The sequence below is a fragment of the Oncorhynchus nerka genome, linkage group LG10 (genome assembly GCF_034236695.1).
Source record: "Oncorhynchus nerka isolate Pitt River linkage group LG10, Oner_Uvic_2.0, whole genome shotgun sequence".
NCBI lineage: Eukaryota > Metazoa > Chordata > Actinopteri > Salmoniformes > Salmonidae > Oncorhynchus > Oncorhynchus nerka.
This window is the reverse complement of record NC_088405.1, coordinates 27316271-27329336: the sequence shown is the minus strand read 5'-3', so window position 1 is coordinate 27329336 and position 13066 is coordinate 27316271. Positions and strand designations below refer to the sequence as shown.

Below are 13066 nucleotides of genomic sequence, written 5' to 3'. Positions count from 1 at the left end.
TGGGCTCATCTGATTGCGACCCTGCTAATTCCCATTGGGTATAACTGGCATTCCAGTTGCGTCAAGTGTAATATTATGACTGATTAGTTTGCACAGACTCCCTTGGCATGTAGTAAAGTGGTGACCACCTCAGAGTTTTAATATGACCATAAAGCCTTTTAAGACCTTATCTATTAAAGCCCAGCATGCAACACTGCAATATCATTAACGTCCAACGGACAATTTAATAAAGACCAGGCTGTGTGGTGTAGTATGGACACTGGGCTAAGTCAATGGGAAGATATACGACATCGCAGCCAGCAGTCTCTGGTGCACAATATGAAGGGTTTCAATTAGTCTTTGGTCCCCGTGGAAACACAACACCTGGACATGAAATGTTACTCTAATTTCAACAGAACATTTTGTAAGACCAAAGGAAAGGTTCACTTAGTTTTTATGGCTGTGAGTTTCTCTCTAAGTCTCCCTGCCCTGGGTATCTGTCGGCACACTCAATTTAGTCAGTACATCTACAAAAAAAGTAAAATCTACAATTTGAATATGACAAGGAATAAATACAGTGATGCATACTTGTTTTACAGCATCCATTTTTTCTTCTTGGAGAACAAAATGCCTTTTGGCGATAAAACAATCAGAATCTGAGATGAGTTTCCTCAGTGTGCTTACTTACTTAATATAGCAGGGTCTCCCCCCAGCCCTCACATGGCCCAAGCTCAGAGTGAAATGAAACCCTGCACTTCTAATAAACAATATACATATTTGATTTGCTCTCTAATGGACCCAAATATGGGGTTCAGGGGGCCAAGTAAATGATCCTACAGAGTGATTCATCATTGTTAAGCTTGCCATCGGAGGGTCGCCTCTCGGGTTCAACAGCAAATTCTCAATATAAGAGCCTCAGGCTAGCTAGCATGTACATTGTGAACGAGATTAGATACTGCGTGTAGAGAAGAGACATTATGGGCTGCAGGTGAAGCGAAGAGACTCTATAAAAAGGAGATAAAGCTGGAGGAGGTGAAGTACGCATTAGCTGAAAGGCAAATCGACACCGCCCCCCCCTCCCTCAATGACTTCACCCTCCAGTTGATAATATTACGGCGCTATTGATTTCCACCCGCCTTTTCCCCAGGACCAGTAAGACACGTGGTAATTGTGAGGAGACAGAAAGCCAATATGGGCGTGCTCATGGATTGCAAGGGATGCACGCTAATATTGTTGCTACACTGAGAAAAAGGGGGGAAGTGTGCTCTGATTGAAGTTTTACCTTGTAATTTGAAGACAACATTGCAGATGACAGACTGACCCTAAGGGACAAGCAGCGATATAAAAATCCAATGCGGAGTCCAGAGTGAATATGAAAGTAACAAGTGTGAACAGTCAAGTGATGCGAAAGGAGATTAGTTTGCGGGTATGGCGTTAAGTGAACAGAGACTTCGGAATTCACCCTCCTTTTTAAGATCTTGTTATAAAGCCATTTTAGATTCCTCCCATAAAAAAATACAATTTATAATACCATTTTGTGCCCTGTGGCAGTAATGGACAAATAGACTAGATATCACATTGTAACACACTCAATTTCTCCTTTCTTCTGTAACAAATTAGATTCATTACAAAATTAAAAGCAGAAACTCAATGTTGTTTTATTATTACATTGATTGCATTCGCTTCTCTCTTCTCCCCCCAAAATGAACACAAACCTATTCTTTTCCAATTCTTTGTGAAATCCACAAGGAGAAAATAAATATTACAAATGTGTTCATGTCAAGCAATTATCCATGTATTTAAATGAATGTCTATTCTTGTGCTCTTTGAAGTACCTACATCTAATGGCCCAATCCTTCTGAATGTATTCATTACCTCAGGCTAGAGCTAACACAGTAATTGCCTTACAGTTTTATAATGGCATTACCACTCCAAGCTACATAACCTGGGCCCCCTTTTATTAACTGTGATAACATAAATACACAATCCTAACTAATCTACCATGTGGAGAATCACATTTAGAAGGGTTTTAGGCTACCGTGTAAAACATGCAATACCTCAACATTTCTCAAGCCTTTGTCAGGTAACAACAGTTCATTTGATGGTTTTAATGGTATCTAGATCTTGGCTGACCTGTGATCAGTTGTTGAGCATGTGTAAAACGTGTAGAACAAGGAATACCAGAAAAGCTGTCATGCCTTTTGTCACAAAACAAGAGATCATCTACAGCTTTAATTGTTTTCAATTTAACATGGGGTTCTGATATGTCTGTCTCCATGACAAGAAAGCCAATTACATTTTATGCTGAAGCAGTATCCAGATTTACATGGAAATGCCCTCAGAACGCCATTCGGTGCTAATCGTATTCACAGCGTGAGCCGATACGCGTGAAAGTGTCTCGTCGGAAACAAAACAAACTCCTTGGTTGATTGGGTATCACACTTCCCATCATCCTCGGATATGACTAGGCTACCACTTAAGCATAGCCCTGCGAGTGAGCTTGGTTAGTTAAGACGCCACGCGGTAAACGACAGATTAAGGATGAGAGGCAATATCGTTTTCTCTCTTTTTTCCAAGCTGTCCTTATGTTGCTGCTGCAAAGTACCATATGGACAAGGATGGAGAGGAGGTTTTCAGAGAATGAAACATGGCTTGCGAACGTGACAGTCTTAATTGCTTTAATTGTTGTTTGAAATTGAGAGGCATGTAGAAGATCTTCAAATATGATAGAATAGATTATTGGTAATTATTAACTGCAGGAAAAAGGAAAGAAAAAACACTTTGTCTCACTCATCGAGCAAGAGAGGAATCTGTTCTGCCTGATGAGAACACAGCAAGACAGCTGGTCCTCTCATTTAGTGAACCTGCTTCATGACAACCATAATTCTTTATTTGTATGCAAACTAGATGCATGCAACGTTGAGCATACACACCAATTTCAGAGGTAAATGCTCATTTTAAAGAGAGCCACCCATCCGGTAACTTGGTGGATTAAGCTCTATGTTTCTATAAGAGCATGGCACATGCTAGAAGTGGCTTCTACAGCGTTTCATCTTGATAAATCAAGGATTTTTAGGAAGATATGGCTCTTCAGGATGAAAGGAGGCCCATACACACTCCATACACGCTCCATACGCGCTGCCTTAGAAACGCAGGCCAAGTCTTGGAGGCCGCTGTTTGAAGGCGCGATGGCTGTGTTTACATTCATTTACGGCAGCTGCCGTCTTAATCCCAGATTGCTATTGCCAAGTGATGGAACACTTCACACAAATTACTGAGGCCCGCGAAGGAAAACACGCAATGTGGGAAGAAAACAAGCGCCATCTGAGATGTTTCTAGTGACAGATTTGCATCGCTTTTAACCGGGGTTCTGACGGAAAGTCAACATACTGCTGCAATACAGCAGGTGACAGTAAAGAAGCATTCAGATAAAACACCACAGCAATAGCTCAAGCGTGTCTTCGTGAGAATAAACGCTCCTAAGTGGAGGAGATGCTTTTCCTAACATATTGCTTGGAGCAACACACTAAACAAAGCAGTGCTGTGCTCCATGAATGATTTCATTAAGTGCTCAATTCAAAGAGCAGATAAAAGCACACTAACACGCTCTATTCTGAAGTAGAGCAGGGAACAGGATCCAGGGCCAACTCCTTCTCAGTGTTAAGAACCAAAGGAACATGGCTAATCCTTATTGGTGAAGCAGGGACAAGCATGCAGACATGGATAAGAATACATCCCGTGCATCTATGTCCCCGAGGCACAAGCACCCAGACTCTCGCTGGATGGGAAGTCATTTGTGAAGTCCTTTACAACAGCCAGTCAAAGAGGTTAATTGAAAAATGTCTTAATGTCATTACGGCAGAACTAGATTAACCCAAAGCTAATTCACTTTATTGTTCTGAAGAAAGGAGACTCCAGTGCTGAACTCTTGTGCAAACGCGAGCCCAGAATTAGAGGGTGAGGTGTTGTTTTTAAGGGCTACGCTGGTTTAATTAAGAGATGGGACATTATTCATTGTTCCCAGTGGTTCTAGGAAGAGTTGGTGGCCTAATGCAGTGTTGGTGCCTCTCAATACAGGGTCACTTTTATTTACCCACCTAACAAATACTTCTTATTGTACGTATATGTGAAGAAAAAAAATAAAGAGTCTAATTGTTACATTCCATGTCATGGTGTTTGTTGAACAGTGTCATTGAACATAGTCTGCCATCAACATTTCAATAATGTCTGTCTTTCCTATTTTTTTAATCAGGAGGTATTGCTGAAGAGAGCAGCTGACCTTGTTGAAGCATTGTATGGGATGCCCCACAATAACCAGGTATGCAGACTGACAGACACACACGTCTTACAGACAAACAAAGCTACCATAACGGATGACTGAGGGAGAGCAGCTCAATAACTCTTAACTTCTCCCTCCATGTTTCACAGGAGATCATTCTGAAGAGGGCGGCGGACATAGCGGAGGCCCTGTACAGTGTTCCCCGTAACCACAACCAGATCCCCTCCCTCGCCAACACAGCTTCCCACGGCATGATGGGAGTCAACTCCTTCAGCAGCCAGCTAGCCGTCAACGTGTCCGAGTCCCAGGGAAACGACCAGGGTAAGTGGAACTTATGCTTAGTGGTCAAGAATCATTCACAGTCAGCTAAGTAAGTCATGAATTAAAGAATACATTAATCCTATAGACCTTGAACCACCCCAACCTCCTCTTCTTCTTTGTCGGTAGGCTACAGCCGGAACACCAGCAGTGTGTCTCCACGAGGGTATATCACCAGCAGCACCCCGCAGCAGTCCAGCTACAACTCCGTCAGTAACAGTATGAATGGCTACGGGAACTCTGGCATGTCCAACCTGGGAGTTTCCAGCTCCCCAGGGTTCCTTAACGGATCCTCTGCCAACTCTCCATATGGAAGTGAGTAGAGCTGCCATCTCAGACCTGTTCAAGAGGGAGCAAAGTTACACAATGTTCAGATGGAAATGTATTGTGTTAGACTTGTCTGTCAGGTAGCGAATCAGAATCATGTTAGACTCTATTCTTTACATTTCTATAGGCAATGTTCTGAACGTTTCACCTCACTGAATACAGCCCAGTTTAGTCCGATAGCATGTTCTTACCCCCCCACCCCACACCCTGCCCCCCCATATCTTGTGTGCAGTTAAACAAAAGAGCGCCTTCGCCCCTGTGGTCCGACCCCAGGCCTCCCCACCCCCTTCCTGCACCAGCGCAAATGGCAACGGACTGCAAGGTGAGCCCCCCTCACCCCCTCATCCCTTCCCTTCGGACTACTGGGCAGATACCGCGGCTCATGCCTCTGTCCGGTTTGGTGAGGGACTAATCATTACAAATATGCATTTTAACAGGCTGCAATTTATTATTTACACCTTTGAGGTTACATTCAAATACACAAGCAAGCATGAGGGCACACACATGTACACACACACATGTACACACACACACACACACACACACACACACACACACACACAGACATGCAAACACACCACACACACAACCCATCCAGTATAGCAAATTATATATTCCAAGGTCTAAGGACAACACCTTCCCAGACTTGTTTTAGTAATTATGTTTATTAGGTTTTGTGTGTGTCATGACCAACATGATTGCTTTGAAAACAAGCTTAGCCGTAGTGTGCGCCCCAAGATTAATAACATTGAGCTTAATGAAGTGGGAAATTAAAGTTCATCTTGCTACACGATCATACTTATTAATACATGTTGTGCAGAAATTAATGAGCAATGCCTTGCCATCATCTGTGCTGGCAAACTTAAAAGCATTCCAACCATGACACTACAAATACTCAATGATTTTTCATCCTGGCACTTTACTAGCCACCTAATTGTTCAAAATGTGTGAAATACTGAGTATATTAACTCTCTGTATAAGCTAGAGTTGCTAATGATATCCTAGCAGATGGTCTGGGTAAAAGAATGGAAACTACCTTTGATCTCTGTCTAAGCTTGTGGATAATGATTTTGAAATTGGAGTAGTGTAGTGACTGTGGAAATAAGAGTGTAATGCAGTGGCTCCATCTTCAGTATGGAGAATGGTTGAGTCTGAGGGGAGTCAGATCAGTCTGATGGGAGTCAGATCAGTCTGAGGGGAGTCAGATCAGTCTGAGGGGAGTCAGCTGAGTCTGAGGGGAGTCAGCTGAGTCTGAGGGGAGTCAGCTGAGTCTGAGGGGAGTCAGATCAGTCTGAGGGGAGTCAGCTGAGTCTGAGGGGAGTCAGCTGAGTCTGAGGGGAGTCAGCTGAGTCTGAGGGAGTCAGCTGAATTTGAGGGGTCAGCTGAGTCTGAGGGGAGTCAGCTGAGTCTGATCAGCCTGAGGGGAGTCAGCTGAGTCTGATCAGCCTGAGGGGAGTCAGCTGAGTCTGAGGGGAGTGAGATCAGCCTGAGGGGAGTCAGTTGAGTCCTTAAGTGACGAAAAGCACAGCATTGTGGGTAGTGGCGTGTTGTTGTTCCATGGTCGGCAGGGCCGTCTCTCCTAGGAGTCACTGTTTGCCATTACCTCAACACCAGGAGGAATATCACACGTAGACACGCTGGCCTGCTGGGGCCTTAAATGTCAGAGCAAGAGGGAGGCTTTTAAAACTATCCTGTTAGAGGTTTGCACTCAGACATGCACAGACACACCACACATACACACGCACGCATCACACAGGCGCACATGCACACATACACACAGTCTCACATACAACATCATAACTTAACATCTGTTTTAAAGTTACAAAATGTAAATAGCTAAATGTTTTGCTTATCCAATTGAATACATTGGAAAGGGTGAATTTGCTGAATACAATTTCTCTCTCTCTCTTTTCCAGCTATGTCCGGTCTGGTTGTACCTCCAATGTAAATGCACTTTCATCTTCTCAAGCACCAATCTTCTCACCACGATACAGGACACCCCTTTATCACACAGCAAAGACACTGGCATAATCTAAAATACTGAGGATATAGTCAACATCTTATTCTGTTTTTAATGAAGATTCAAAACATGATTTTCTTTTAAAAGACTATTTCAAGAGTTAAGATTTGGACATTTGGACTAAACATTTCATTAGGAACTCAACAATTGTAGCTTTTTTCCTCATTTTTTTCTCTCCATTTGATCAACCTGGAAGAAGACAAAGGACGATGGAGTGTACGTTTTGCATACCTATCGGGTTGAACTTGGGCTTTGTCCAGTGAACCATATACTGGAAGAAACTCTGTGGACTCATCATTTGGTTTTAATGTAAACACTGATGTACATTTACCTATGAACTTGTTTGCCTCAGAAAATGTTTTTTGTTTTAACTCTCTTTCAATAGATTCACAATTGTGTGTCTTTATAATGTGACTTTTTTGTATTTTTATGTGTGAGAAAATACAGTGGGGCCAAGAAGGTTTAAGATTTTCAACTGGAAAATATATGAGATATATAATGTAGAAATCAATCATAAAATACAGCAAATGCAAGTAAATGGGTGGGGCTGGGTGGGTGGGTAAGATTGTGTCATGTTTCATTCATACATCTTAAATTAAATGAGTAATTTATTGTAGCTAGAAATTCATCTTCGAAAGTGAAAATGATCTTGGATTCAATAAGTACACAGGCGTACATAGAACGCCTGGCTAGAGCTTCCTTTTAAGCAAGTGTGTTTTGCCACGTTTATTTGGACTTTTTTGCTAGCACTGTATATTAATGCATTCCTAGGCTACTGTGAAGTCTGTTTCTTGTTGAAGAGGGCCATCCTCTTCCTTCTAGCTCCAAATCCCCTTATGTGTTTTATATGTGGTTATAAACTTGTAGAATATTGTGAGATTGCCAAAATTGTGCTAAATATTTATGCATCTGTCTTTTTTCCCATGTTATTTTAGATCAACAACATTTAAAGCAAAATTAACTCCATCTAAAATGGAAAGTAGTTCATTGTCATATTTCCGTTCCAATACACACTTGCGCTCACTTGAGGGAAATTTTGTAACATATCAACTATAAATATTGTATTTATCTCTGATATTTTGTATATTGCTTTTCATTATGTATGTATTAATTGTCATGCCCTTAATAGTGATGCAGCACAGAATTTCAGCCAAGAACTGTTGCCTTCATGTTTTTTTTGTATTTGATAAAATGCAATGTCCATATATTTCACATGTATCTTCAAAGTTTTGTTACTCTGTCAAGACTCTCTGTCCATTTTTTAAAAGGGAAGTCAAACTTCATTGTTTATTTTTATATTGATTTTAAATTATCTATACAGACCATTTTTGGAGAAAACTTTGTTGGTTGTATTGTCAAATAAATAGTTTGTGACCCATATGATAGTTGTTAAGATACAATAGAAACAATGTGCATGAGGGACAACCTTGGAGGAAGGGACTCCATTTGTGGTAGTATTTTCTTTCTGTTTTGTAGAATGTATACAAGTCACTTTTACTCACCACTTATGACTCTGCCACATAGCTTAAATGTGTTTACAGGGAACAAAAATTCAAAATGTCAAAATTTGGAATGGAAACAGAAATGAACAAGTCATGTTTTATTAAAATTTTCAGTAAAAAAAAACAACAAAAAAACTTGCTACTGCCTGTGGATTTCTTCAGTTGTTATCTTTACCTGAAATACGACAGCAAAAGACAATGATAAAATACAGAGAACACTTTCGTACATGAAACCTTGGATTGCCCCTGTAAGAACCAGGGATGTCCACTCTCTCCATGGTAGTTTCTAGCCTTTTAGATTCAGAAACAGGTTGCAACAGGAAGCTGGGCCAATAGAACAGAACTGCACACAGATTTGTTTTGACAATTTTTGGGGAAGAGTAGAAATACGTTTTAAAAGAAACTTCAAACGTATTTCTAATCTTCCCGAAATAGTCAACAACAAATCTCTGTGCGGTTCTGTTTTACTCTATTGACACAGCAATTTGACTTTGAGGCACATTCCTATTGATCTTTATATCGTCATTGCTCTCTACTGTCATGCTTTAAAATAGCCTGTTAAATGCATTGTAGCCTTTCATAAATGGCGTGAGCTTTTTTATTCAAAGCACCCTAAAGAGGCTCCATTAAAATCCCTCATTTCATTGCATTAGGCCGCCTAGTTAATAAAGAATCAATACATTGAAAGAGCAAGGTTATCCTTTGTCTATAAGGGGTTGGTATTGTTTTGAAACTCATAGTTTGAACTCTGAAAGGGGGCCCTGTGAAATCTATACTCATCAAGTGGGTCAAACAGAGATAGAGAAGCGACAGGGAAGAATAGCGCCTCTCCTGTAAAACAACTAAACATCTTATCTGGCTTTCTGTGTGGTCCTGGACACCAGGTCACAAAATGTCAATTTCTCATCAAGGCAACAGTGTCCATGACCATCTCACCCTATAATCACGTTTAAGTGAATGCAAGTTGAGCAGGAATCAGCAAATCCCAGCTTATTATGCCAGCGGAATGCATAGATGTCATGGCACATAAGATAATGCAGGTGATGCTGATAGTGTGAGGTCAGATACACCAGAGAATGATACAATTTTCCACTGCGATCGCTGTGTGCGTCAAAAGATTCCCTCGTTAATCTGACGTGTCTGATAACAATAGTCACATACCTGCTTCCTGATGTAGTATTATCTGTTTCTGGCCTTTTCTCTCTTCAAAAATGTAAAAACCTAGTTAAAAGGAAAAACTTAATCCATCTATTCCATATGAACATTTGTTATCATTTCTAGTCCTAGCATACATTAAGTGTTATATTTACAGTATGTCTGGGATGGGAAACTTTGATGGGGGTGGGGCCTCAAAGAAATCATCATAGGGGCCGCAGTGGCTCATGGGTCGAAATTGCACTTTAATCTAACTCTCAACAGTAAGTTGAGACCCCGACTGGCCTACAAAAGGGGGGTCGCAGGCTGCCAGTTGCCCATCCCTTATCTATGTCTATCAATGAACAATGATTTAATGTGCATCTGAGACCTTTAATAGTAGGATAACAAACATTTTGGTGCATGCCCAGTAATGCCAGGCAGGAATATACTAATGCTTGGAAATCAAACCAGGCTCTCTCTGTACCAAAAGCCAGTCCATAGCCACAACACTCAATCATAGTGAGAGCCTCTTTATTGGAGAACTCTAATGGTCTGGCCGCCCTCCACCATGCTCTTAATGTGTGCATTCAATATTTATAAATCCTGAGTCAATAACGCCCTATAACCAGGGCCTGTCAGACACCCACACTCTCCAACACAGGCTGGGGTCAAAAGGTCATGCAATCAAAGGAGGCCAAGGCTCACCACATCCATACAGTATGTTGCTACTCTTATCTAGACTTTCCTCAGTAGTGGTTATCTGTCAAAGGAGAGAAATCTTAACAGCTCACATATTGTTACATTTTAAAATACCCCCTCTTCATTACACAAATAAGAAGGTAACGTTGAATATATCTATTCAATGTTTATGAACTGACAATTTAATTTGCTACTACTGACACAGCACCTGTTGTTCTAGATATTTTGTCTCTACCATTGCTTTATTCCTCTCAGATGTGGTTGCCTCAGATGTTATACCTGGCCATATCACTGCAATGTTCCTGTAGTGTTCAGGTGAAAGATTGCACTCCAGTGATAGTGCCACACAAAAGCCTGCCTGGACAATGAGCCAGTCAATGGAGAGATCCAGTTGAAAGAGTCACAATGGCTGTGCATGCTGGGAATTGGGCTGGACAATATAAAGGAATGAAACCTTCATTGAGGCCATAGAGGACAAGCATTCAGAAAAGGGGTTTTGTTCGGTCTTTATCAATCCACAGTTTCCCATGAGGAAAAACAATTCAAACTGACCTTAAAAGAGAATATTACCTTACACATATTCAGATGCTTATATGTTCACGTTCAGGGGTACTGATGTAATGGCTTTGTAGCCTCATGTGTACAATATCAAGATGTTCATTTATACAGTAATTATTATTCAACCTGGGATTTGAACTCACAACCTCTTGGTTCACAGAATTCCATCATTCTTCCTGCTACGCCACCATGTACAGTGGGGCAAAAAAGTATTTAGTCAGCCACCAATTGTGCAAGTTATCCTACTTAAAAAGATGAGAGAGGCCTGTAATTTTCATCATAGGTACACTTGAACTATGACAGACAAAATGAGAAAAAACAATCCAGAAAATCACTTTGTAGGATTTTTTTATGAATGTATTTGCAAATTATGGTGGAAAATACGTATTTGGTCAATAACAAAAGTTTATCTCAATACTTTGTTATATACCCTTTGTTGGCACTGACAGAGGTCAAATGTTTTCTGTAAGTCTTCACAAGGTTTTCACACACTGTTGCTGGTATTTTGGCCCATTCCTCCATGCAGATCTCCTCTAGAGGGCTAAATTATAGATGGGCTATGTACAGGTGCAGTAATCTGTGAGCTGCTCTGACAGCTGGTGCTTAAAGCTAGTGAGGGAGATAAGTGTTTCCAATTTCAGAGATTTTTGTAGTTTGTTCCAGTCATTGGCAGCAGAGAACTGGAAGGAGAGGCGGCCAAAGAAAGAATTTGTTTTGGGGGTGACCAGAGATATACCTGCTGGAGCGCGTGCTACAGGTGGGTGATGCTATGGTGACCAGCGAGCAGAGATAAGGGGGGACTTTACCTAGCAGGGTCTTGTAGATGACCTGGAGCCAGTGGGTTTGGCGAGGGCCAGCCAACGAGAGCGCACAGGTCACAATGGTGGGTAGTATATCGGGCTTTGGTGACAAAACGGATGGCACTGTGATAGACTGCATCCAATTTGTTGAGTAGGGTATTGGAGGCTATTTTGTAAATGACATCGCCGAAGTCGAGGTATGGTAGGATGGTCAGTTTTACAAGGGTATGTTTGGCAGCATGAGTGAAGGATGCTTTGTTGCAAAATAGGAAGCCAATTCTAGATTTAACTTTGGATTGGAGATGTTTGATGTGGGTCTGGAAGGAGAGTTCACAGTCTAACCAGACACCTAGGTATTTGTAGTTGTCCACGTATTCTAACCATTGATGCAGTCAGTCAAGATGCTCTCAATGGTGCAGCCAAATATTTTCAGCCTCCTAAGGCATTGTCGTACCTTTTTCACGACTGTGTTGGTGTGTGGGGACTGGTATATACCCTATGTCAGTGATATTCAAAGGAGCTGATCGTGGACTACAGGAAACAGAGGGGCGAGCACGCCTCCCATCCATCAATGGGGCCACAGCGGAGCGGATTGAGAGCTTCAAGTTCTTCGGTGTCCACATCACTAACGAATTAACATGGTCCACACATATAGTTGTGAAGAGGGCACATTAGTGCCTCTTCCCCCTCAGGAGGCTGAAAAGATTTGGCATTGGCCCTCAGAGCCTCAAAAAGTTGTACAGCTGCACCACTGAGAGCATATTGACAGGTTGCATCACCACTTGGTACAGCAACTGCAAGGCACGCGACTGCAAGGTGTTACAGAGAGTGGTGAGTACGGCCCAGTACTTCACTGGGGCCAAGCTCCCTGCCATCCAGGACCTCTATACCAGGCGGTGTCAGACGATATTGTCAAAGACTTGACCTTTTTTTTGTCTCGTACACTGACCCTGCGGGCACACATGCAGTACTTCCACTGACATCCCAACACACACCTACGCACACACCACATATGCCACATAGGCTGCGGCTACTGTCTATTATAGATTATGTTGCCTAGTCACTGTTGGAAGACCTGCTATAACAGTGCCTCAGCGACCTGGAGAACGGTAAGGAGACCAGAGAGGGGGATAAAACGGCAAGATTTGGAAAATCTGTCCACAACAACCATAACAGTGGTGAAACCATCAGACAGGGGAAGATCAGTAACAAAATCTATGGACAGATTGGACCAAGGCCGCTGAGGCACGGGAAGGAGTTTCCCTGCTGGAGCGTGCCGGGGAGATTTGGATTGGGTACATATGGAGCATGAGTTGACATAGTGGGTGATGTCCTGTGCCAAGGTGGGCCACCAGTACTTCTTGGAGAGGGATTGAATGGTGCAGGTGATACCTGGGTGTCCAGCAGCAAGGGATGTATGTGCCCAGGTCAACAGCCGATCTCTCAC

General features: G+C 42.1%; 1 protein-coding gene across 4 annotated transcripts in view; it reads left to right on the top strand.

Moving 5' to 3' along the window:
• ebf3b (EBF transcription factor 3b) overlaps positions 1–8573 on the top strand; it is a 72812-nt gene extending 64239 nt beyond the window's left edge. For 2 of the 4 annotated variants that reach the window (XM_029669349.2, XM_029669347.2), the window contains exons 12-16: positions 4232–4297; positions 4408–4579; positions 4706–4891; positions 5136–5225; positions 6820–8573. In XM_029669349.2, coding sequence (XP_029525209.1) covers positions 4232–4297; positions 4408–4579; positions 4706–4891; positions 5136–5225; positions 6820–6851 — 546 coding nt within the window. In that variant the 3' untranslated portion in view covers positions 6852–8573. Of the gene's footprint in view, positions 1–4231; positions 4298–4407; positions 4580–4705; positions 4892–5135; positions 5304–6819 lie in introns of all 4 variants that reach the window. The other 2 variants (XM_029669346.2, XM_029669345.2) reach the window with 1 other exon arrangement.
• Positions 8574–13066: the final 4493 nt, after the last annotated feature.